General features: G+C 39.3%; 3 protein-coding genes across 4 annotated transcripts in view; 1 reads left to right on the top strand and 2 right to left on the bottom strand.

The window, feature by feature from the left end:
• LOC125831588 (pentatricopeptide repeat-containing protein At5g01110-like) overlaps nucleotides 1–21,635 on the top strand; it is an 809,602-nt gene that overhangs the window by 144,919 nt on the left and 643,048 nt on the right. The gene's annotated exons all lie outside the window — the stretch shown is intronic.
• The window catches only part of LOC125831646 (uncharacterized), an 831,707-nt gene that overhangs the window by 674,507 nt on the left and 135,565 nt on the right, over nucleotides 1–21,635 (bottom strand). The window lies entirely within an intron of this gene.
• Nucleotides 9,133–9,684, bottom strand: LOC125831006 (probable disease resistance protein At4g27220). Its single transcript, XM_049510198.1, has one exon. The coding sequence runs from the start codon at nucleotides 9,682–9,684 to the stop codon at nucleotides 9,133–9,135; it is 552 nt and encodes a 183-aa protein (XP_049366155.1).

Here is a 21,635-nt window from a genome sequence, read left to right as displayed (position 1 = left end):
TGTCAAAAATAAGGTGGAGTGTCCAAAAGACACGAGTTGCCTCTTACACCATTTTAGAAGTTGAGCTATTTGATGTTTGGGGAATAGATTTTATGGACCCATTTATGAGTTCATTTGGTAATAGTATATCTTAGAGGCTGTAGTTTATGTTTCCAAATGGGTGGAGGCTATTGCACTTCCAAACAATGAGGGAAAAAATGTTGTTCAATTCCTGAAACGCTATATCTTTGCGAGATTTGGTACACCTTGGGCTATTATTAGTGATGGGGAATCCCACTTTTCCAACAAGTGGTTCTTAGCTACATTGAGCAAGTATGGAGTGAAACACAAAGTTGGAACTCCGTACCATCCCCTAATGAGTGGCAAGGTCGAAGTGCCAAACCGAGAGATCAAAAGCATCTTGGCTAAGACAGTGAATGCTAATAAAACTCATTGGTCTTGAAAGCTTGATGATGCACTATGGGCGTATCGTACCGCATACAAAACACCAATCGGTATGTCTCCGTATTAGTTATTTGGTAAATCTTTCCATCTACCAGTTGAATTAGAATACAAAGCATTGTGGGCATTGAATGCTTTAAATTTGGACTGGACAAAGACCTCAAAAAAAAGAGTAGACTAGTTAAATGAGTTAGACGAATTCAGATTCAAAGCCTATGAAGGTTCAGCCCTTTACAAGGAAAAGATGAAGAAATGGCATGATGCTAATATCCTTAAGAGGGAGTTCAGAGTGAGAGATTGGGTGTTACTATACAACTCTTGACTAAGACTTTTTCCAAGAAAGCTCAAGTCCAAATGGTCAGGACCGTTTAGAGTGACACGAGTGTTCACCAATGGTGCCATCAAAGTTGAAGGTCAAGAAGGACATGCATTTAAGGTAAATGGGCAACGCTTGAAGTTATACTTTAGCGAGTGACAAGAGATTTCTCTGAATTAGGTGGTGTACCTAGAAGATACTTGAAAGCATTTCCACATCGTGCCACGACGTTAAATAAGGCGCTTCTTGAGAGGCAACCCAAATTTTAGTTTTTTAAAATAATGTGTGTTGATTGTGTAAGTGCAGGATTTTGTGCGAGAGGAAAATTCTATTGGCGAATCGCCAAACCTGTTCGGCGAGCACGACATAATCCACCCTATGGACTTCAAAGATGGAGCTGAGATTCTGGAACATTCGGCGGGAGGCCTTCATCACTTGGAGAATCGCCAATATGCTTAGGCGACCCAATTTTTCTCGCCCTTTTACTTCACCGCTGACAGCGTAACTCAATGATCAATCAGCGAGTTTCCAAGTCCATTATGCGAGTTTCCAACCTGTTCGGTGAACTCCTGCATTCTCACCGAATTGCACCTTTCTGCGAGTGTCTCCCACTGAAGCAAAATGTGATATTCTTTCTCATTGGGCGCACCGTTGAAGCATTCAGCGACTATTTCGTTTTCTCGTTGACTTGGCGCTTAGTGAAGATTCCTCATCACCTAGCTCTGCATGTTTACATACTAGAATTTTGTCTTTATCTACTAGTTCTTATTTTAATTCTTGTTTTATTAGCGGGATTGTCCGTTCTCTACTCACACTGGCAATAATGCTGAATGTTTTTGGTGGGGGTTATGTACTTGGTTAGTGAATTCCACGGTGTTCTTGGACCCTTTTGAACCCCCATTTTAGCCTCCTCTAGTGTAATTAATTGTGGTTGTTCTTGTGCAAATTTGAGTATCGCTCTTGTTCAATACTGATGACTTGAATAGTTCTCTCAATCAAACAAACATGAATGTGCGGCTACGATGAGGCCAAATGAAGTTGCATAGAAAATATGTGAACTTTTTGTATCTCGATGTGACTAGCTTGTTATCGAATGAGTCTCTTGCGATGATCACTGCACACTAGCAAAAGTGTGGAGTCTTGTTTGATCTTTGGTGCCAATGCCTTGTGTGATGAGCTTACTGTGAACCATGTGTGATGACACCTAGAATTTTCCCCGTCGGTCCGGTTGACCAAGTGATGTGAGCTCTTGAAATGATCTTAGGCAACAAATTTTAAAGAGTGAAACAATTAGACATTATACCTCTTTTGTGGCCTACCTTGTGAGTGTGTGATCTTTGTTTGAGCACCATTTGTTCCTTACCCTTTTCTTGGAAGAAACTTGATGAAATTGTGACCTTTTGTTATCCCCTCATACTTAATCCTCATGTGATGTGGTTGGTTTGAATATCCAACTTAGGCCAAAAGTCTAAGTTGGGGGTATGGTAAAAAGAGAAGGTAAATTAAGAAATGCAAAGAAGTCCCCCTTGATCCATGGTTATGAAAAAGATGGAACCCCTCCATAAAAAAAAGAGAAAAATAAAGATGAATGAAAAAGAAAAAGAATGAAAAAGTTTTGAAATAAAGTTGCAAAAAGAAATGAGGTATCCAAAGTTTTATTGAAAATGAATAACGGGGTGAATTTTGAGCATGAATTGGAAAATGATGAAGAAAAGTGAAGGAAGTGTTGTCCACACCACATTTCATGATGATAATAACCACTGAGCCTAATAACCATACTTTACACTCAGCCCCGTTACAAGCCTTGAAAAGACCTTTTTTATCTTGAGTGAGCTGAAACAAGTGTTGATTAGAAAATAAGGGCAATCCTATGGGTGGAGTCATGCATGTGTTTATCTTTGTGAGGGTGAGAGTTGTTTTGGATTCCGGAGCTATAAGTTGTTGAATCGTTGTGTGTGAATATGTAATCATTCCTTGTGTGAGGGAATTTGAGTACCTTTGTTGAGCTTGAACTTGCATTTGAAGCAAGTATTGTGTACTTGAGAATCATTGATAATGGTGAGTCACAACTTGAATCTTTGAGTGCACAATTGATCTTTGCATCAGTAAGTTAAGTCTTGTTGTGTGCATTCATGATTGAGTCTTATGTAGCACTGTTTGAGACATCCTTTTTGAACTGCTGAACTTGAGTTTTACTTGAGGATAAGCAAAAGTTTAAGTTGGGATGTTGATGAGTCCATGATTTGGACTCATTTAGGGCTTTATTTGGATAGATTTTGTGTCCTCAAATGCTTATTTTGTGCTAACAACTGATGTAAAACCATTGATTTTCAGATAAATGGATTGAGGAACAAAGCTAGGACAGAAATGGAAATAGAGACACCACGGGCAAAAAAGAGAAGAAAAGGACAAACCTGATCATCGCCGATGTCACTCGGCGATTCGCCAAGTTGCCACCCTACAGCCAAAAGTTACAGAATGCTCCGGCTAAATTAGGGGTAACATCGGCGAGCAGCAGTTCCACTCGGCATTTTGCCAATCGCCTCGGTGAAGGATGACCAGGTCGTTAAAAACACTGAAGAAGATCCAGATAAGTGCTGATGGGCGAGTGGAAAGGAGAAAGGGCGCATTCCTGAATCGTTCGGCAATCCCAATCTAGCTTGCCTAAAATTACAGTGGTAGGACTAAGAAGAGGTGAAAAATGAAGGCGAGATGAAGGGAAATCGGTGAGTCGCTGAATGGTCGGCGAAGCCCGACTTACCTCGCCGATTGGTCCCAAACAGCTTCGCATCAGACCTGTATAAATTGATTTTTAGAGGAGAGAGAAGGCATTTAGAAATGTGAGGAACACCAGAGTGAGAGTGAAAACACTATTATTGTGGACTTCAAGTGATTTTAGCAAGGTTTTTTATTGAAATTTTGTATTAGAGAAGATTGTATTAGATTTTAACCTTCAATTTTCATTTTTACCTAGCTATGAAAAACATGGCAGATGTTGATTTCCGTCTTTTTGCTATGATTGGCTAAAACCCTCTCCTTGGGGTTTTGACTGTGTGACCAATTGTTGAGTTTTACTAAGTGGGTGTCATTGATTTGTGAATAATGGTTTTAATTTGAAGTGGGGCTAAATTGCTGCTTCGTTTTGAGGTAATCTTGCATGATTAGTGTAACTAGTTCAGTGTTTTGTGCTTGCTTGAGAGAGAAGTGCAGAGCCAAAGTAGCAAATTTAGCATCCTTAGTAGTGGGTCACCATGATTTCAGCTTGAGAAAGTCAATCATGGACTCTATCCTTTTTTATCTAGCTCAAGTGAGTGGATTTGATGAGGACAAGGGTTGGGCATCTTTCGTCTAGTGTTGGAGTTCGAGAGAATTCGGCAAAAATAAGGTAATTGTTTGAGAGAAAACTGCTTTACATATAGTTCGACCTACCTACGACAATTTATCCCATTGTGAGCATCAATGTTCATCCACTAAGTTGAATTCAATAATTGGTTGGTCAATTCCCCAAGTGTTACCTCATTATTTGATCATTTCGTGTTAAGTGTTGAATTGGATTGATAATTGCAACTTGAAATTTGAAGCTTAATCCAAAAAGGTGCATTACGTGTTCAGTTGAAGAGATTGTTGTCATACTTCTATAATTGAATTTGAAGGAAAAGTTACTCTCTGTGGGATCGACCCCAACTCATTTAGTTGGGTTATGTACTGACTAGCGATCGTTGACACTTAGAATCGGATGAAGTGTCTTTGAAACGTTAATCATTGGCTGGGTAATATAGAAGGTTCGTAGAGGGGTTCTCATCTATTTCATCCCCTTTGGCTAAGTTAACTCAGAAAACAGTTAAGTTTCAATGGTCTGAAGCTTGCGAGAAAAGCTTTCAGGAATTGAAAAAGAGGTTGACTATTGCTGCAGTATTGACCTTACTAGAAGGTACGCAAGGCTTTGTTGTATATTGTGATGCGTCCTGAGTTGGTTTGGGTTGTGTGTTAATGCAGAATGGCGATGTTATAGTTTATGCTCCAGACAGCTGAAAGTTCATGAGAAGAATTATCAAACCTATGATCTAGAGTTGGTTGTCGTAGTATTTGCTTTGAAAATATGGCATCATTATTTATATGGTGTTCATGTTGATGTATTCACTGATCACAAGGGTCTTCAGTATGTGTTTAGTCATAAAAAGCTTAATCTCAGATAGAGGAGGTGGGTAGAGTTACTCAAGGATTATGACATGAGTATTCTATATCACCCAGGTAAGGCTAATGTTGTTGTTGATGCCTTGAGCAGGCTGTCTATGGGTAGTACCGCCCATTTTAAGGAAGATAAGAAAGAGCTAGCAAGAGATGTGCATAGGCTTGCACGGTTGGGAGTTCTACTAATGGATTCCACAGAAGGAGGAGTAGTGGTGATGAATGGGGTTGAATCATCGTTAGTGTGAGAAGTAAAAGAGAAGCAAGACAAAGATCCTATTTTGCTTGAATTTGAGGCAAATGTTCATAAGCAAAAAGTAATGACTTTTGAACAAGGAGGAGATGGTGTGTTGAGGTATCAAGGCAGATTGTGTGTACTAAGGGTAGATGAACTTCAAGAGAGGATCATGGATAAAGCTCATAGCTCTAGATATTCCATTCATTCAGGTTCCAGAAAGATGTATCGTGACTTAAGAGAAGTATATTGGTGGAATAGTATGAAGAAGGGCATTGCAAAATTTGTTGCTAAGTGCTCGAATTGCCAACAAGTTAAAGTAGAGCACCAAAGGCCCGGTGGTATGGCTCAGAATATAGAACTTCCGATATGGAAGTGGGAGATGATCAATATGGATTTCATCACAGGTTTACCAAGGTCTCGCAGGTAGCATGATTCTATTTGGGTGATTATTGATAGAATGACAAAATCAGCCCACTTTTTGCCGGTAAAGACTACCCATTCGGTAGAAGATTATGCTAAGTTGTATATTCAATAGATAGTTAGACTCCATGGAGTGCCAATTTTGATTATTTCAAACAGAGGTGCGCAATTTACTGCACAGTTCTGGAAATCTTTTAAGAAAGGCTTGGGGTTCAAAGGTGAACTTAAGTACTACCTTCCATCCTCAGACAGATGGTCAAGGAGAGTGCACTATTCAAACTTTAGAAGATATGTTGAGAGCCTGTGTGATTGAGTTCAAAGGTATATGGGATGATCACCTGCCTCTCATTGAGTTTGCTAACAACAATATTTACCACTCTAGCATCCAGATGGCTCCTTATGAAGCTCTTTATTGGAGAAGATGCAGATCTCCTATTTGATGGTTTGAAGTTGGTGAAGCTGGGTTGATAGGACCAGATTTAATTTATCAAGCCATGGAGAAACTGAAAGTCATTCAAGAGAGGTTGAAAATAGCGCAGAGTTGTCAGAAATCCTACACTAATGTTAAGAGAAGGGAGTTAGAGTTTGAAGAAGATGATTGGGTATATTTGAAAGTTTCATCCATGAAAGGTGTTATGAGTTTTGGTAATAAGGGGAAGCTTAGTCCCCAGTATATTGGCCCCTACAGAATATCCAAAAGTGTTGGTAAGGTAGCTTATGAGTTAGAGCTACCCCAAGAGTTAACAGCAGTCCATCTGGTGTTTCATATTTCCATGTTGAAAAGGTGCATGGGAGACCCTTCACTTATCATACCAACTGAAGATATTGGTATCAAGGATAGCTTGTCTTATAAGGAGATCCCGGTTAAGATTCTAGATCGTCAAGTTCGCAAGTTGATGACCTAGGAAGTAGCATCAGTCAAAGTTCTTTGGAGAAATCAATTTATTCAGGAAGCTACTTGGGAAGCTGAGGAGGATATAAAGAAGAGATATCCATATCTCTTTGAGCCCGGAGAAATTCCAAACCAAGGTACTAATTTTCTTCTTAGTACTCTTTAATTTATATACTAGATGTGTTAGATTTGCTTGTTGGGTGTTTGACCTTAATGTTAGATGTTACACCCTTAGCTTACTAAGAGTAATCTGATTCGAGGATGAATGTTTCCAAGGAGGAGATATTGTAACATATCGCTAATTGTAAGAACTAGAAAGAGCTAGAATTAGAAAGAGTGATTTTTGGAAATAATAAAAATCTGGAAATTTGACAAGAGTTAAGTTAAGAATGAGTTTTGGGTCAACTTCAAATGACTATAACTCCTGGCTCAGGATGATTTAGGTGTGTTTCAAGATATCTTAGGAAAGATCTTTCAATTATCTTTCAAACGCCACCGAGTTTCTGCGATTCCAAGTTTGTATAAGTGAGATATGCCCATTTGAAGTTGGGCTGTTTGAATAAGGAAAGTCTAAACAGGATTTTAGAAGGGCATTATGGTCTTTTCCATACCCTATTATTTTAATTTCATTTTTGGTAATTAAGATGGGGTCTAAACTGATTGAATTCAGTTTACCCTTTATAAAAAAGGATTAGGGTTTTGACAGAAGAGAAAAGAGGAGAAGAAGCAAGAATTGTCAAGATCTCCAAGAATCGCTTGTGGATTTCATCAAGGGGTGATCCCTACGAGGTATGTGAGATCACATAGCATTTGGTTAGTTCACCCACGCACCAATCATGATTTATTTCAGCGTATTTTCGTTCTTGATGAATATTGTTGAAAGTTTCATTTGAATCTTGATTGATGAGTTGTTGAGAAGTTCTTGTGTTTGAGTAATAATTTTAGGTGTGTTTTCGAGTAGAATCTTACACATATTGATAATTTAGTCGATTCTAAGTATTTGGGGAAAGAACCAAGTGAAATTAGAGGGTTTAGAGTTGAAAAACGAAGAAGAAAAATTGGAAATTTCTGGGCAGGGGCCTGGGGCGCCGCGCCAACCAATGCGCTCCAGAAGTGGTTCTGAAGTTTTCCTCCTGGTGCCCCACGTCGCTCAGAGTGCCAGGGACACTAGTTTTTCCACCTTTTCCCACTTTTTTTCCGTACTAGTTCCTTAACAACGTACCTATGTTTTCTAGTTGATTTCTATACTCTAAGGTACGTCTAAACATCCTGAAATCATCCATAAACATGAGATCATGAACCTTGAATCCATAATTCAATTCAAGGAAAGTTAAGATTCAAGTGAAGAGGTTAAGAGTTAAATCAAGATGAGTTTAAAAGTTTTCCAAAAGTCTTTCACAAACGTTTTAACTTTGTTTTAAGACTTGAGTTTTGAGCTGAGAAAAGAGTAAAGAGTTAAGTTTATTTCTTCAGATGATTATACGAGAACTAAGTACTCCCAAGAGTTAAAAATGCTTTCACATTTGAGCAAGAAAGGAAACACCGATTTCCAAGAGAGCCTTTGGGCTAGTTTTTTGAGTAATTATCTCAAACCAAAGAACGAGCTTCATTTTTAAAACATATGAGCTGAGTATATTTTGGGAGTAGTATTGAGCATCAATATGGGGACATGAGTTCATAATAACTCAAGTCTCTATAAACCATGTAGTCATCATCGATAGAAAAAATTATACTTTTTAGATGATTCCTTCGTGCTTTTTAGCATAGACTAGTGGATCCACTTAGTTAAAGCGTTCTATATGAAGACAAAGTATAGGACAGTTCTAGTAGCGTGGGCACGATGTTGTATCATCACTTAGGCTCATATTGGTTGTTGTCGGTTAGAGAAACTCCCACAATATTATATTACTTTTACGTAATTGAGTTGTTATTGTATTTTTCAATACATTGAGTTGTTGTTTACTATTATAAATGCTTTGTATAAACTGCACATTTATTATTGTTTTACTTTGCATTTGAGTTTAGTTATTCAGGAGTTGAGTAAAGCCAAGGTAAGTGTTCCTTTCAGATTCCTTTCAAGCTTATTTTATGTTTAGTTTTTCCCTCGCATACTCGTACATTCAATGTACTGATGTCATTTAGCCTGCATAGTTTTATGATGCAGATACAGGTAACCAGGATCAGCATCCAACGCCTCGTTGATCTAGTTGAGCACTCGTAGTCAGTTGGTGAGCCTCATTGCTTTCCAGAGGGCTCCTTTTACATTGCTTTATTATTTCAGTTGTTAGGATGATCGGGGGTCTTGTCCCTACATCCCTCTTTGTTTTACAAGCTTCATACACGAGTAGTCAGAGTTCTCTAGTCTTGTATTTTAGATGTTTTTCTATAAGACTTGAGTTTCCATTTTGGCTAAGTTGAATGTTTTATCTTTAAATGTTCTAAGTAAGCTCTTAATCAGTTGAGTAAAGTTTCATGGAATCTTTGTATTCTTATGCTTTGAGTCTTCCGCTGAGTAGTTAGCCAGGCCAAGGGTTCGCTTGGGGACAACAATGGTTCTCGATTGCCAGCCACATCCGGGGTGTAGGCTCGCGGTGTGACACCTGGCTTCATCAATTTCCAAGTGATCATAGCTTAGCCTCAGAATTTATACACCTTTGAGTGCACTCCAGGGATATTTCTCGTTTTTGCATCACATAATTGTTTAAGGGCATCCTCCCATGAAGGCTTGGTTTTTTGTTTTAGTTCTCCTGCAACTGTAATAATTGCAAATGGCAATCCCTTGCATTCTTTGGCAACATCTTTTGCTATGTCAAAGAGAGACGGATTATCAACTAAATTACTGGCTTTCTGCCTAAAAAGAATTTGTGCTTCCTTTTCAGGTAAGGTTCCAACTTCCATGATCTTCTGAGCTTCCATATTTTCGCAAACATCTCTCAGACACGTCATCAATGTCACTCTGCACCGATGGTTGTGGTTGCTACCCCTAGGAATTCCAAGTTTCTCTAGATCGTGAAGATCTTCCCAAACATCATCCAAGATTATAAGAACACGACTGTTCTGATCCTTTAACCTTGAACGCAACTGATCTTCACGATTCCACAAATTATCCCCTTCTAATGTCATCTCGACTTCTCTTTCAATCTCACTCTGAATTCTTTTGAAGTTTGGTTGTTGACTAACAGTTACCATGACAACATCATCGAACCACCTTTATTGTTTCTCCCTTGCTCTTATTTTCTTATCTAGTGTTGTCTTACCAACATCACCCATACCACATATCCCAATCATATTGACCCCATCATCTCTCAAAGTTGGCATGACCTCTTCCTCTTGCAATTTTTTGGAGTCATGTACTGTCACTAGATACAACTTCAATTTCTACGACAGGATAGGAAAAAACAAAATGCTTGTTACCTTCATTTTGAAGTTCAATCACCCCTAGGGTAATTTTCTTGGCTCTCTTGCTCAGCAGTAACGTGATTTCGAGTTTGGACACCAACCATATCTTTCAACCTCAATTCTACCTCGTCGCATCACAGTTGCCACATCTGCAGTAGTGATAGCAACACTAGTTAACCAAGCCTCAACATTGGGTGAAATGACTTGTAAGTTTCTCTGGGTAAATTCTGCTCTTTCTTCCACGCCGTCCATCTTATGAGATCCTTCATCCAGAGATGTGATGTTGCTCTTGTAGTAATAGAAATACCCAATCCCTCGCGCAACTTACTGGATCAAGCAATCTGTGATCATTTTCACAAAAATAGATAAGAATTCCATATCTGATTAATTAATTCTTTACTGGCTAGTGTAATAAAGAAAAGCAACCAAAGTTTTTTTTTCTGCTTTGCTTCAATCCTAAGAAAAAGGCTAATAACTCCATAGTTCTTACTCTTGGGCCCAATCAAGACTTTTCTTCCCTTTTCTTTTAGTAGTTGGTAAATTGCCCAATAATTCAGCAAGTATATCAATAGTAGCTTGGCTCTATTTATTATCACTAAAATATGTTTCTATGCTTTCAAATTCACTTATTTTTTAAAAATTTATCTATACAAGTCACAAACTTGCAATTCAATTCAACAAATGGAAGCCACCAACATTAATGTGCTTACCTCCATTTTCTCCCTTCTCTTTTAGCAGAGATAAATATTTCCTCTGTTTTAGTTTGTTTGTCCTGGTTTGACTTGGCATAAAGTAAAAATTACTTTTGAATTTTATGATATTAAAATTAAAGAATATGCAGATCTTGTGGCCATAAGCATATAATGTTAAAATTAGGATTAAAAAATTATCAAAAAGTGTTGGGATATATATTATTAATCATATGTGTAACACCCCGTTGTAACACCCCGTATCCGAAAATAGAGATTTCAGATTTCTGGTGTTACAGGTGGCACTCACGGACACCATCCACAGACCGTAGATGGACTCACGGTCCGTCCTCCAGGTCCGTGGTTCGTGACAGAAAACTTCCCCAGAACTCAGTCAGAAAATTTGGCTAAGTGTTGACCCACGGCCGGACTTACGGTCCGTAGGTCAGGTCAAATAACGTAGTTCGTGTCCGTGGATCGATGCTCCAAAAGCCCAGCTTCAGTCCCGATTGACGGTTGACCAGCACGGACCGTCAATCGATTCACGGTCTGTAGGTCTGACAGTAGGTGATGGTAGCAGCCAGTTAGCTGAAAATTGTTGATGGATCAACTTCAGATGGCCATACCTTTTAGCACAAAAAGAATTGTGTGTCCCATAAACTACGATATGATAGATAATTGAATTATCTTTCCAACGCCACTGAGTTTGCTAAATTCCAACCTCCGAATAAAAAGTTATGCTCGTTTTAGTGAAGCCCTATCAGACAGACTCGACCTACGGATCCAATCGACGGACCGTCGATTGAATGACGGCCCGTCAGTCCCGTCCATCAGTCACTCCGACAACAACTAAGTCAGAGGTCTTTTAGTCTTTTCCTATTTCGTTTAACCCCTAAGGTACGTCGTTTAGACCTTAAATCATGAGGTTTTAGTCAGTTTAAGCCTAGAAACATAACTAGAATTTACCTTAGTCAAAATCATTTATCAAAACTTAGAAAAATTAGAAGCAAGAGAGGAGAAAAAGGTCAAGAACCCTAGTTCAAGAACGCAGCAAGTTTTCTTCAATTCTAGCCCCGAAATCGAAAGATTTCTCCGTGGAATTCGTCACCAAGTATGTGGGATTTCACTAGTGGGTTCCTTTCGCCCATTAGGTCCCTAGAATTCAGTCAGATTCTTGATTCCATGATTATGAACAGACCTAGGGTTTCTAGAATTTGAACAGATCATCATGAATTAGTTATTTAAATGTTCCAAATCAGATTATCATGTTATTGCTCTATTTATCGCATGAATTTCAGAATCCTAGCTATGTATTTATTTAGTTCTTGAATACACATGCTAGGTTAGATATCTCTGTTATTCAGTTATACATGCCTCAGTTTATGAATGCGTCATTATCAGATTAATTGTTGCATTCTCAATTTGCATGTTCAGTTCGAGCTATCCACTATTTATAGAAATTCAGTCATAATCAGTTAACTACTTAATTCATTGGGAGTAGCATAATACCGAGTTGGACTAGGGTTCAACGTACCCATATAGTCCCAGAACTACGAGCCACGAAGGTGTAAGTCCCCTCTGTGGACAGCATCAGTTTAGTGATCACGCCAGAATGCCTCTATACCTCTGGCAGGGTATATTGGGTCCTCTCGATGGGGCGTATACATCGGACTTCACATTTAGGTCATGTGGTTTTATTGTCGGTTATTAGTAGCTCCCACAGTTCAGTCAGACTCTATTGCATTAACCACATTTACAGTTCATTCATTATTCAGTCAACATGTTATAAATTGGTCATTGCATTCAGTTAGCTCAGTATTCAGTATCTATATCATGTTCAGATTATTTCATTGCTTTATTGCTTTGTTCAGTTATATGTTCTTTCAGCTTTACTTTATCCTGCATGCTCAGTACCTTTCAAGTACTGACGCATACGTGCGCTACATCTTCTCGTGATGTAGGTTCAGGTTCTCTGCATCCAGATCACGCTTAGATCGGTTCCCGATCTTCAGTTCAGCAGCATCAGTGGTGAAGTCCTCATTCTTCGAGGACTAGTGACACGTTTATCTTTATCGCTTTTAGTCTTTAGTTTCAGTTTTGCTAGACCTAGTTGGGGCATGTCCCAACATTTCTAGTCAGTTTAGAGGATTATTTTAGACATAGTTAGATCCAGCTTAGTATTTTGAGTTTGATATTTCTTTTGTATTAAACTCTCAGATTTGATATATTCAGTTATAGTATATGGGTGGGTATTCCCCATCTTTTCAGATTTATTTATGAATTAGCTTCCGCATCAATTTATTATCTTTAGTATGCTCATGATCATGCCAGCAGGGTTAGCTTGGGATCACTTGTGGTCCTAGGTTTCGTGTCCGCGTCTCGAGGGTAGCTCGGGGCGTGACACCCTTATTCAAAATAGACCAAAAATGCAGATTTTGAGAAGTTGCAGGTGCAACCCACGGCCCATAGGTTAGACCACGGCCCGTGCTGGTGGTCCGTGGTTCACCTTTGCAACCTCTCCCCAAACCCAGCTCAGAAAATTGGCTAAGTCTCGACCCACGGACACACCCACGATCCGTAGGCCAGATCACAGTCTGTGGTCTGGGTTCGTGGATCGAGGGTCCCTTTACCCAGCCTCTGACGTGAACGATAGATGACCAGTACAGAATGTCATTCGATCCACGGTCCGTAGGTATGATCGTTGTGAAGGCCAGCAGCCAGTTAGGGGGGGATTGCTGATTGGGTCAACTTTTAATGGTCAGAACTCCCAGCACAAAAAGAATTAGTGTTACATGACCTATAATATGATAGATAATTGAATCCTCTTTCCAACGCTACCGAGTTTGCTAAAATCCAACCTCTGAGTAAACGTTATGCTCGTTTTAGTGAAGCCCTATCAGGCAGACTTGACCTACGACCCCAACCTACGGACCGTAGGTTGACTTATGGCCTGTAGGTCCCATCCATCGGTCACTCTAACAGCAGTTAAGTCAGGTGTCTTTTGGTCTTTTCCTGTTTCGTTTAACCCCTAAGTTATGTCGTTTAGACCCTAAATTATGAGATTTTAATCAGTTTAAGCCTAGAAACATATCTAGAACTTACCTTAGTCAGGTCATTCATCAAAACTTAGAAAATTAGAAGCGTAAGAAGAGAAAGAGGCGACCAACCCTAGTTCAAGAACACACCAAGTTTCCTCCAGTTCCAGCCCTGAAATTTAAGGATTTCTCCGTGGAATTCGTCACCAAATATGTGGGATTTCACTAGTGGGTGGTTCCTTTCACCCATTAGGTCCCTAGTTTTTAGTCAGTTTCTTGATTCCCTTATTATGACTAGACCTAGGGTTTCTTGAATTTTAGAATTACTGGGTTCTTAGCTGTTAGAATGATCCAAATCAAATTTGTACGTTAATATTCAGTTTATTGCATGAATTCCAGAACCGTAGCTATGTATTTCTTCAATTCTTAAATTACGCATGCTAGGTCAATTTTTTTAGTTATTCAGTTATACATGCCTCAGTTATTAATGCATCAATATCAGTTAATTGTTGCATACTCAGTTTGCATATCCATTTTGAGGTATCTAGTAACTTACAGAAATTCAATCATAATGTGTTAATCACCTAATCCATTGGGAGTAGCATAATACCAAGTTAGACTAGGGTTCAGCGTACCCAAATAGTCCCAGAATTACTAGCCACGTAGGTTGTAAGTCCCCTATGTGGGCATCATTTCACTGATCACGCCAACGTGCCTCTATACCTCTGGCACGGTATATTGGGTCCTCTCGATGGGGCGTACACATTGGACTCCACATTTAGCTCATGTGGTTTTATTATCGGTTATTAGTAGCTCCCACAGTTCAGTCAGATTCTATTGCATTGACCATGTTTTAGTATATTCAGTATTCAGTCTCAGCATGTTATAAATTAGTCATTGCATTCAGTATCTATTTCATGTTCAGATTATATCATTTGCTTATTTGTTTTGTTCAGTTATATGGTATTTCAGCTTTATTATATACTGCATGCTCAGTACATTTCAAGTATTGACACATACTCTGTGCTATATTTTCTCGTGATGTAGGTTCAGGTTCTCAGCATCCAGATCACGCTTAGATTGGTTCCCGATCTCCAGTTCAGCAGAGAGTTCTCATTCTCCGAGGACAATAGTCATGAGTTTCTTTTTAGTATTTTTAGTTCTTTAGTTTCAGTTTTGCTAGACTTAGCTGGGGCCTGTCCCAACATTTCTAGTCAGTTAAAGGCTATTTTCAGACATAGGTAGATTCAACTTAGTATTGACTTAATATCTTCTTTCTATTAAACTTATCAGTTTTTATTTATCTCAATTATAGTATATGGGTATTCCCCATCTTTTCATTTTATTTATGACTTAGCTTCTGCATCAGTTTATTATCTTTAGTATGCTCATGATTATACCAGCAGGGTTAGCTTGGGGTCACTTGTGATCCTAGGTCCCGTATTCGCGTCCAGGGGGTAGCCTCGGGGAGTGACAAACTTGGTATCACAGCACTAGGTTTAAGTGTCCTAGGATGTCTGAAAAGCCGCACTAAGTAGAGTTGTTTTCATGGGTGTGAAGTGCACCACATCTAATAAGAGGGAGGCTATGAAGTGTTTTAGGAAAACTTCACTCTTTTGATGTTCTTATCGTGCGTAAGGTATGATCTAATTTTATTCTAACTCAACGTTTTACGTTTCAGTGATCATGCCTCCCTGTAGAGTTAACACCAGGAATGCAAATGCAATTGCTCTAGTCCCAGATCAGGAAGTTTCAAATGCAGAATTTCGGAACACTAATTCAGTTTTTGGCTCAAAGTATGGCCAACCAGAACAATCAGCAAGTTTCAGTTCCTACTAATAGAAATGATGGATTAGTGGCAGCTAGAGTATGAGATTTTGTAAGGATGAATCCACCTGAGTTTTTAGGGTCACAAGTTGGTGAAGACCCACAAAACTTCATTAAGAAATTCTTTGGAGTGATGCAAGAAACTGGTAATGGTAGGGTTGAGTTGGCATCTTACCAGCTTAAGGATGTGGTTCACATATGGTACACTTAGTGGAAAGATTCAGGGGCTACTTTAACTTTTATGACTCCCTATATAGCAGCAGTCTTAGGTGTCAGTCCAGAAAATCTCTCAGAACCCTTCTTAGTCTCTACTCTAGTCTGTGACCCAGTTATAGCTAGACGGGTATACAGAAATTGCCATGTCACAATCTCCCAGAAAGTCACCTCAGCAAATCTTGTAGAGTTAGAAATAGTAGACTTCAAAGTCATTCTAGGCATGGATTGGTTAAATTCTTGTTATGCCTCAGTCGATTGTAGAACTAAGATTGTTTGTTTTCAGTTTCCAAACGAACCAATCTTAGAATAGAAGGGTAGTAGCTTAGCATCTATGGGTCGATTCATTTCTTACCTTAAGGCCAGAAAAATGATTTCTAAGGGTATCTCTATCATCTAGTTCGGGTCAAGGATTCTAACTCTGAAACCCTAACTCTTGAGTCAGTTCCTGTAGTCAGTGAGTTCCTAGAAGTGTTTCCAGAAGATCTTTCCAGAGTTCCTCCCGAAAGGGAAATCGACTTTGGCATAGATCTCCTTCCAGATACCCAACATATTTCTATTTCTCCTTACATAATGCCTCCAGCTGAGCTTAAGCAATTGAAAGAGCAGTTTAAAGACCTTCTAGATAAGGGCTTCATCATACCTAGTATTTCTCCATGGGGTGCACCAGTGTTGTTTGTGAAAAAGAAAGATGGTTCCCTCAGGATATGCATTGACGATATGCAGTTGAATAGAGTCACAATCAAGAATAAGTATCTCATCCCCAGGATTGATGAGTTGTTTGACCAACTTCAGGGTGCTAGTCATTTCTCAATAGACCTCAACTTCAGTTATCATAAGCTCAGAGTTTGGGATAGTGACATTCTGAAGACAGCCTTCAGAACTCGGTATAGTCATTATGAATTCATAGTTATGTCATTTGGACTAACCAATGCTCTTGCAGCTTTCATGGATTTGATGAACATAGTGTCCAAGCAGTACTTGGACTTGTTCGTTATCGTCTTTATTGATGATATCCTCATTTACTCTAGGAATGAGAAAGAACATGCAAGTCATTTGAGGGTTGTCATGCAAATTCTCAGAGATTGCCAGTTATTCGCTAAGTTTAGCAAATGTGAGCTCTGGTTACAATCTATTGGTTTCCTTGGGCATGTAGTATCCAGCGAAGGGATCCGAGTGGATTCTCAGAAAATAGAAGCAGTGAAACAATGGCCCAGACCTGCCTCTCCTATAGATATCAGAAGTTTCTTGGGTCTAGCGGGTTATTACATAAGGTTTGTGGAAGGATTTTCATCCATAGCCTCTCCATTGACTAAGTTGACTCAGAAAAAAGATGAAGTTCTAGTGGTCAGATGATTGTGAGAAAAGCTTCGCAGAACTGAAAACCAGGTTGACTACAACTCTTGTTTTGACTCTACCAGAGGGTTCGGATGGCTATGTTATATATTGCGATGCATCCAGAGTTGGCCTAGGTTGTGTGTTGATGCAGCAAGATAAGGTTATAGCTTATGCTTCCAGACAGCTTAAGGTGCATGAGAAGAACTATCCAACTCATGACCTTGAGCTTGTAGCAGTGGTGTTTGCACTTAAGATTTGGAGGCACTACTTGTATGGTGTTCATGTAGATGTGTTCACAGACCATAAGAGCCTTCAGTATGTGTTCACCCAGAAAAAATTGAATCTTCGCTAGAGAAGATGGTTTGAGTTCCTCAAGGATTATGACATGAGTGTGCATTACCATCGTGGTAAGGCAAATGTAGTAGCAGAAGCCCTTAGCAGACTATCTATGGGTAGTACAACACATGTTGAGGAAGAAAGAAAAGAGCTAGCAAAGGATGTTCACAGACTTGCTCGCCTAGGAGTTCGTCTTATGAGTATATCATATGGTGGTGTAACGGTTCTTAATGGGGAAGAATCTTTTTCTGTAGTGGAATTTAAGGAAAAGCAAGACAGTGATCCGATATTGCTCGAACTCAAGGGTGCAGTCCATCAAAAGAGAGTTGAGGTTTTCTCCCAAGGGGGAGATGGTGTGATTCGCTACCAGGGTCGATTATGTGTTCCTAATGTGGGTGAGTTGAGACAGCATATTCTTGCAGAGGCCCATAACTCCAGATATTCTATCCATCCAGGCACTACTAAGATGTACCGCGATCTGCAAGAAGTCTATTGGTGGAATGGTATGAAAAAAGATATAGCAGATTTTGTGGCTAAGTTCCCTAATTGCCATCAAGTCAAGGTAGAACATCAAAAACCAGGAGGTATGACACAAGAGATTGACATTCCTATTTGGAAGTGGGAAGTGATCAATATGGACTTCATCACAGGTTTACCTGGTACTCGCAGGCAGCATGACTACATTTGGGTGATAGTGGATAGAGTTACTAAGTCTTCTTGCATTTTGGCGGTCAATACTACATATTTGGCGGAGGATTACGTGAAGTTTTACATTAATGAGATTGTGAGGTTGCATGGGGTTCATTGGTCTATCATCTCAGATAGAGGTCCTCAGTTTACCTCTTATTTTTGGAAGTCATTTCAGAAAGGTCTTGGTACTCAGGTTAACCGTAGCACAGCATTTCATCTGCAGATGGATGGGCAGGCAGAGCGTACCATTTTGACCTTAGAGGACATGTTGAGATCTTGTGTGATCGACTTCAAGGATAGTTGGGATGATCACATTCCTCTGATAGAGTTTGCCTACAATAATAGTTACCATTCCAGCATTCAGATAGCCCCTTATGAGGCATTGTATGGGTGTAGATGTAGATCTCCAGTTGGTTGGTTTGAAGTAGGTAAAGCAGCCTTGATAGGACCAAATTCAGTCCATGATGCTATGGAGAAAGTGCAACTCATTAGAGATAGACTTAAGATTGCCCAGAGTCGCCAGAAGACCTATGCAAATGTGAAAAGAAGGGAATTAGAGTTCCAAGTTGATGAGTGGGTTTTCCTGAAAGTGTCACCTATGAAATGGGTGATGAGATTTAGCAAGAAATAAAAACTCAGTCCTAGATATGTAGGCCCTTACAAGATTTTGAAGAGGATTGGTAAATTAGCTTTTGAGTTAGAGTTGCTAGCAAAATTAACAGCAGTGCATCCGATTTTTCACATTTCACTTTTGAAGAAGTGTGTGGGTGATCCAGCATCCATAGTGCCATTAGAGAGTGTAGCCATGAAAGATAGTCTCTCATATGAGGATGTACCATTTGAACTTCTTGATCGTCAGGTTAGAAGATTGAGAAACAAAGAAGTCGGTTCAGTCAAGATTTTGTGGAGGAGTCATTCTGTAAAGAGAGCTACTTGGGAAGTAGAAGTAGCTATAAAGTCCAAGTATCCTCACCTCTTTTTTTCCGATTCCATTCCAGCTTGAGGTAATAGTTCCTCTTCAGTTTTTCGGTCATTCATGCGCTAATTCAGTCTTAGTATTTTGTTCCTTCAGTCAGCCTTGCATTTTCAGCGTATATGCATGTTCTTAGAACTCAGTTCAGTCAGAAATCAATTTCTAGTACTTAGTGGTAGGGATTGCAGCTTCTTCCCTCCATACTCAACTAGTTTAGTCTTTATTCGAGGACGAATGGTCCCAAGGGGGAGATAATGTAACACCCCGTATTCGAAACAAACCAAAAATGGAAATTTTGAGAAGTTGCAGGTGCCACCCATGGTTGCCACCCACGAAACATTTCGTGTTGGTGGTCCGTGGTTCACCACTGCAACCCCTCCCCAAATCCAGCTTAGAAAATTGGCTAACTCTCGATCCATGGACAGACCCACGGTCCGTAGGCCAGACCGTAGTCTGTGGTCTGGGTTCATGGATTGACGCACCCTTTACCAAACCTCTGACGTAAACGACGGCCGACCATCATGGACCGTTGTTCGATCCACGATCCGTAGGTGTTATCGTTGGTGAAGGCCAGTAGCCAGTTAGGGGGGGATTGTTAATTGGGTCAACTTCAAATGGTCACCACTCCCAGAACAAAAGGAATTGTGTGTTCCATGACCTATGATATGATAGATAATTGAATCCTCTTTTCAATGCCACCAAGTTTTCTAAAATCCGACCACCGAGTAAAATGTTATGCTCATTTTACTGAAGCCTTGTCGGGCAGACTTGACCTACGAACCCAACCTACGGACCGTAGGTCCCGTCCAACAGTCACTCCGACAGCAGTTAAGTCATGGGTCTTTTGGTCTTTTCCTATTTTGTTTAACCCCTAATCTACGTCATTTAGACACTAAATTATGAGGTTTTAGTTAGTTTAAGCCTAGAAACATAACTAGAACTTACCTAAGTCAGATCATTCATCAAAACTTAGAAAATTAGAAGTGTAAGAAGAGAAAGAGGCGACCAACCCTAGTTCAAGAAAGCCACAAGTTTCCTCCAGTTCCAGCCCTGAAATCGAATGATTTCTCCGTGGAATTCATCACCAGGTATGTGGGATTTCACTAGTGGGTTCCTTTCACCTATTAGGTCCCTAGTTTTCAGTCAGTTTCTTGATTCCCTTATTATGACTAGACCTAGGGTTTCTTGAATGTTAAAATTATTGGGTTCTTAGTTGTTAGAATGATCCAAATCCAGAACCCTAGCTATTTATTTCTTTAGTTCTTGAATTACACATGCTAGGTCAGATATTTCATTTATTCAGTTATACATGCCTCAGTTATTAATGCATCAATATCAATTAATTCTTGCATACTCAGTTTACATGTCCAGTTTGAGCTATCCAGTAACTTACAAAAATTCAGTCATAATGTGTTAATCACCTAATCCATTGGGAGTAGCATAATATCGAGTTAGACTAGGGTTCAACGTACCTAAATAGTCCCAGAATTACTAGCCACGTAGGTTGTAGTCCCCTCTGTGGGCATCATTTCAATGATCACGCCAGCATGCCTCTATACCTCTGGCACGGTATATTGGGTCCTCTCGATGGGGTGTATACATCGGACTCCACATTTAGCTCATGTGGTTTTATTATCGGTTATTAGTAGCTATCATAGTTCAGTCAGATTCTATTGCATTGACTATGTATCAGTATATTCAGTATTCAGTCTCAGCATGTTATAAATTAGTCATTGTATTCAGTTAGCTCAGTATTCAGTATCTATATCATATTCAGATTATATTATTTCTTATTTGCTTTGTTCAGTTATATGTTATTTCAGTTTTATTATATCCTGCATGCTCAGTACCTTTCAAGTACTGACGCATACTCTGCGCTACATCTTCTCATGATGTAGGTTCAGGTTCTCAACATCCATATCACGCTTAGATCGGTTCCCGATCTCCAGTTCAGCAAAGAGTCCTCATTCTCCAAGGACAATAGTCATGAGTTTCTTTTTAGTAGTTTTAGTCCTTTAGTTTCAGTTTTGCTAGACTTAGTTGGGGCCTATCCCAGCATTTCTTGTCAGTTAGAGGCTATTTTCAGACATAGTTAGATTCAGCTTAGTATTGAGTTAATATCTTCTTTGTATTAAACTCATTAGTTTTTATTTATCTCAGTTATACTATATGGGTATTCCCCATCTTTTCATTTTATTTATGATTTAGCTTTCGCATCAGTTTATTATCTTTAGTATGCTCATGATTATTCCAATAGGGTTAGCTTGGGGTTACTTGTGATCCTAGGTCCCGTGTCCGCGTCCAGGGAGTAGCATCGGGGCATGACAATATGTTTAGATATAATATTTATTATAGAATAAATATATTTATTCAGTTTTAATAGATCATATATTCGATTATGGTGTCTATTTACTTATATTGTAGATGGTTTAGTGTATAGAGTTTTAGCTTATACACAGAGGATTAAATCATCGGTTCTTATAAGTATTAAAAAAAAAATTGTTCGCAATCTAGGATGGAAATTGTACATGCCATCGGTACGATTGTAGCACAAGATTATATATAAGTTATCTTGATTATGGGAATGGTATAATTCCAACTTCTTGTGCTAGTACATTTTGTATGTATTGAACAGGACCG

The sequence above is a fragment of the Solanum verrucosum genome, unplaced genomic scaffold, assembly GCF_900185275.1.
Source record: "Solanum verrucosum unplaced genomic scaffold, falcon-dt-bn FXZP01000049.1, whole genome shotgun sequence".
Taxonomy (NCBI): Eukaryota; Viridiplantae; Streptophyta; class Magnoliopsida; order Solanales; family Solanaceae; genus Solanum; species Solanum verrucosum.
Note: the sequence above shows the minus strand (reverse complement) of the source record. Positions and strands in the feature narration are given on the sequence as shown.

Excerpts from the sequence above, each read along its gene's own strand:
- LOC125831006 (XM_049510198.1), bottom strand. The coding sequence starts at position 9,684 with ATGGTAACTGTTAGTCAACAACCAAACTTCAAAAGAATTCAGAGTGAG.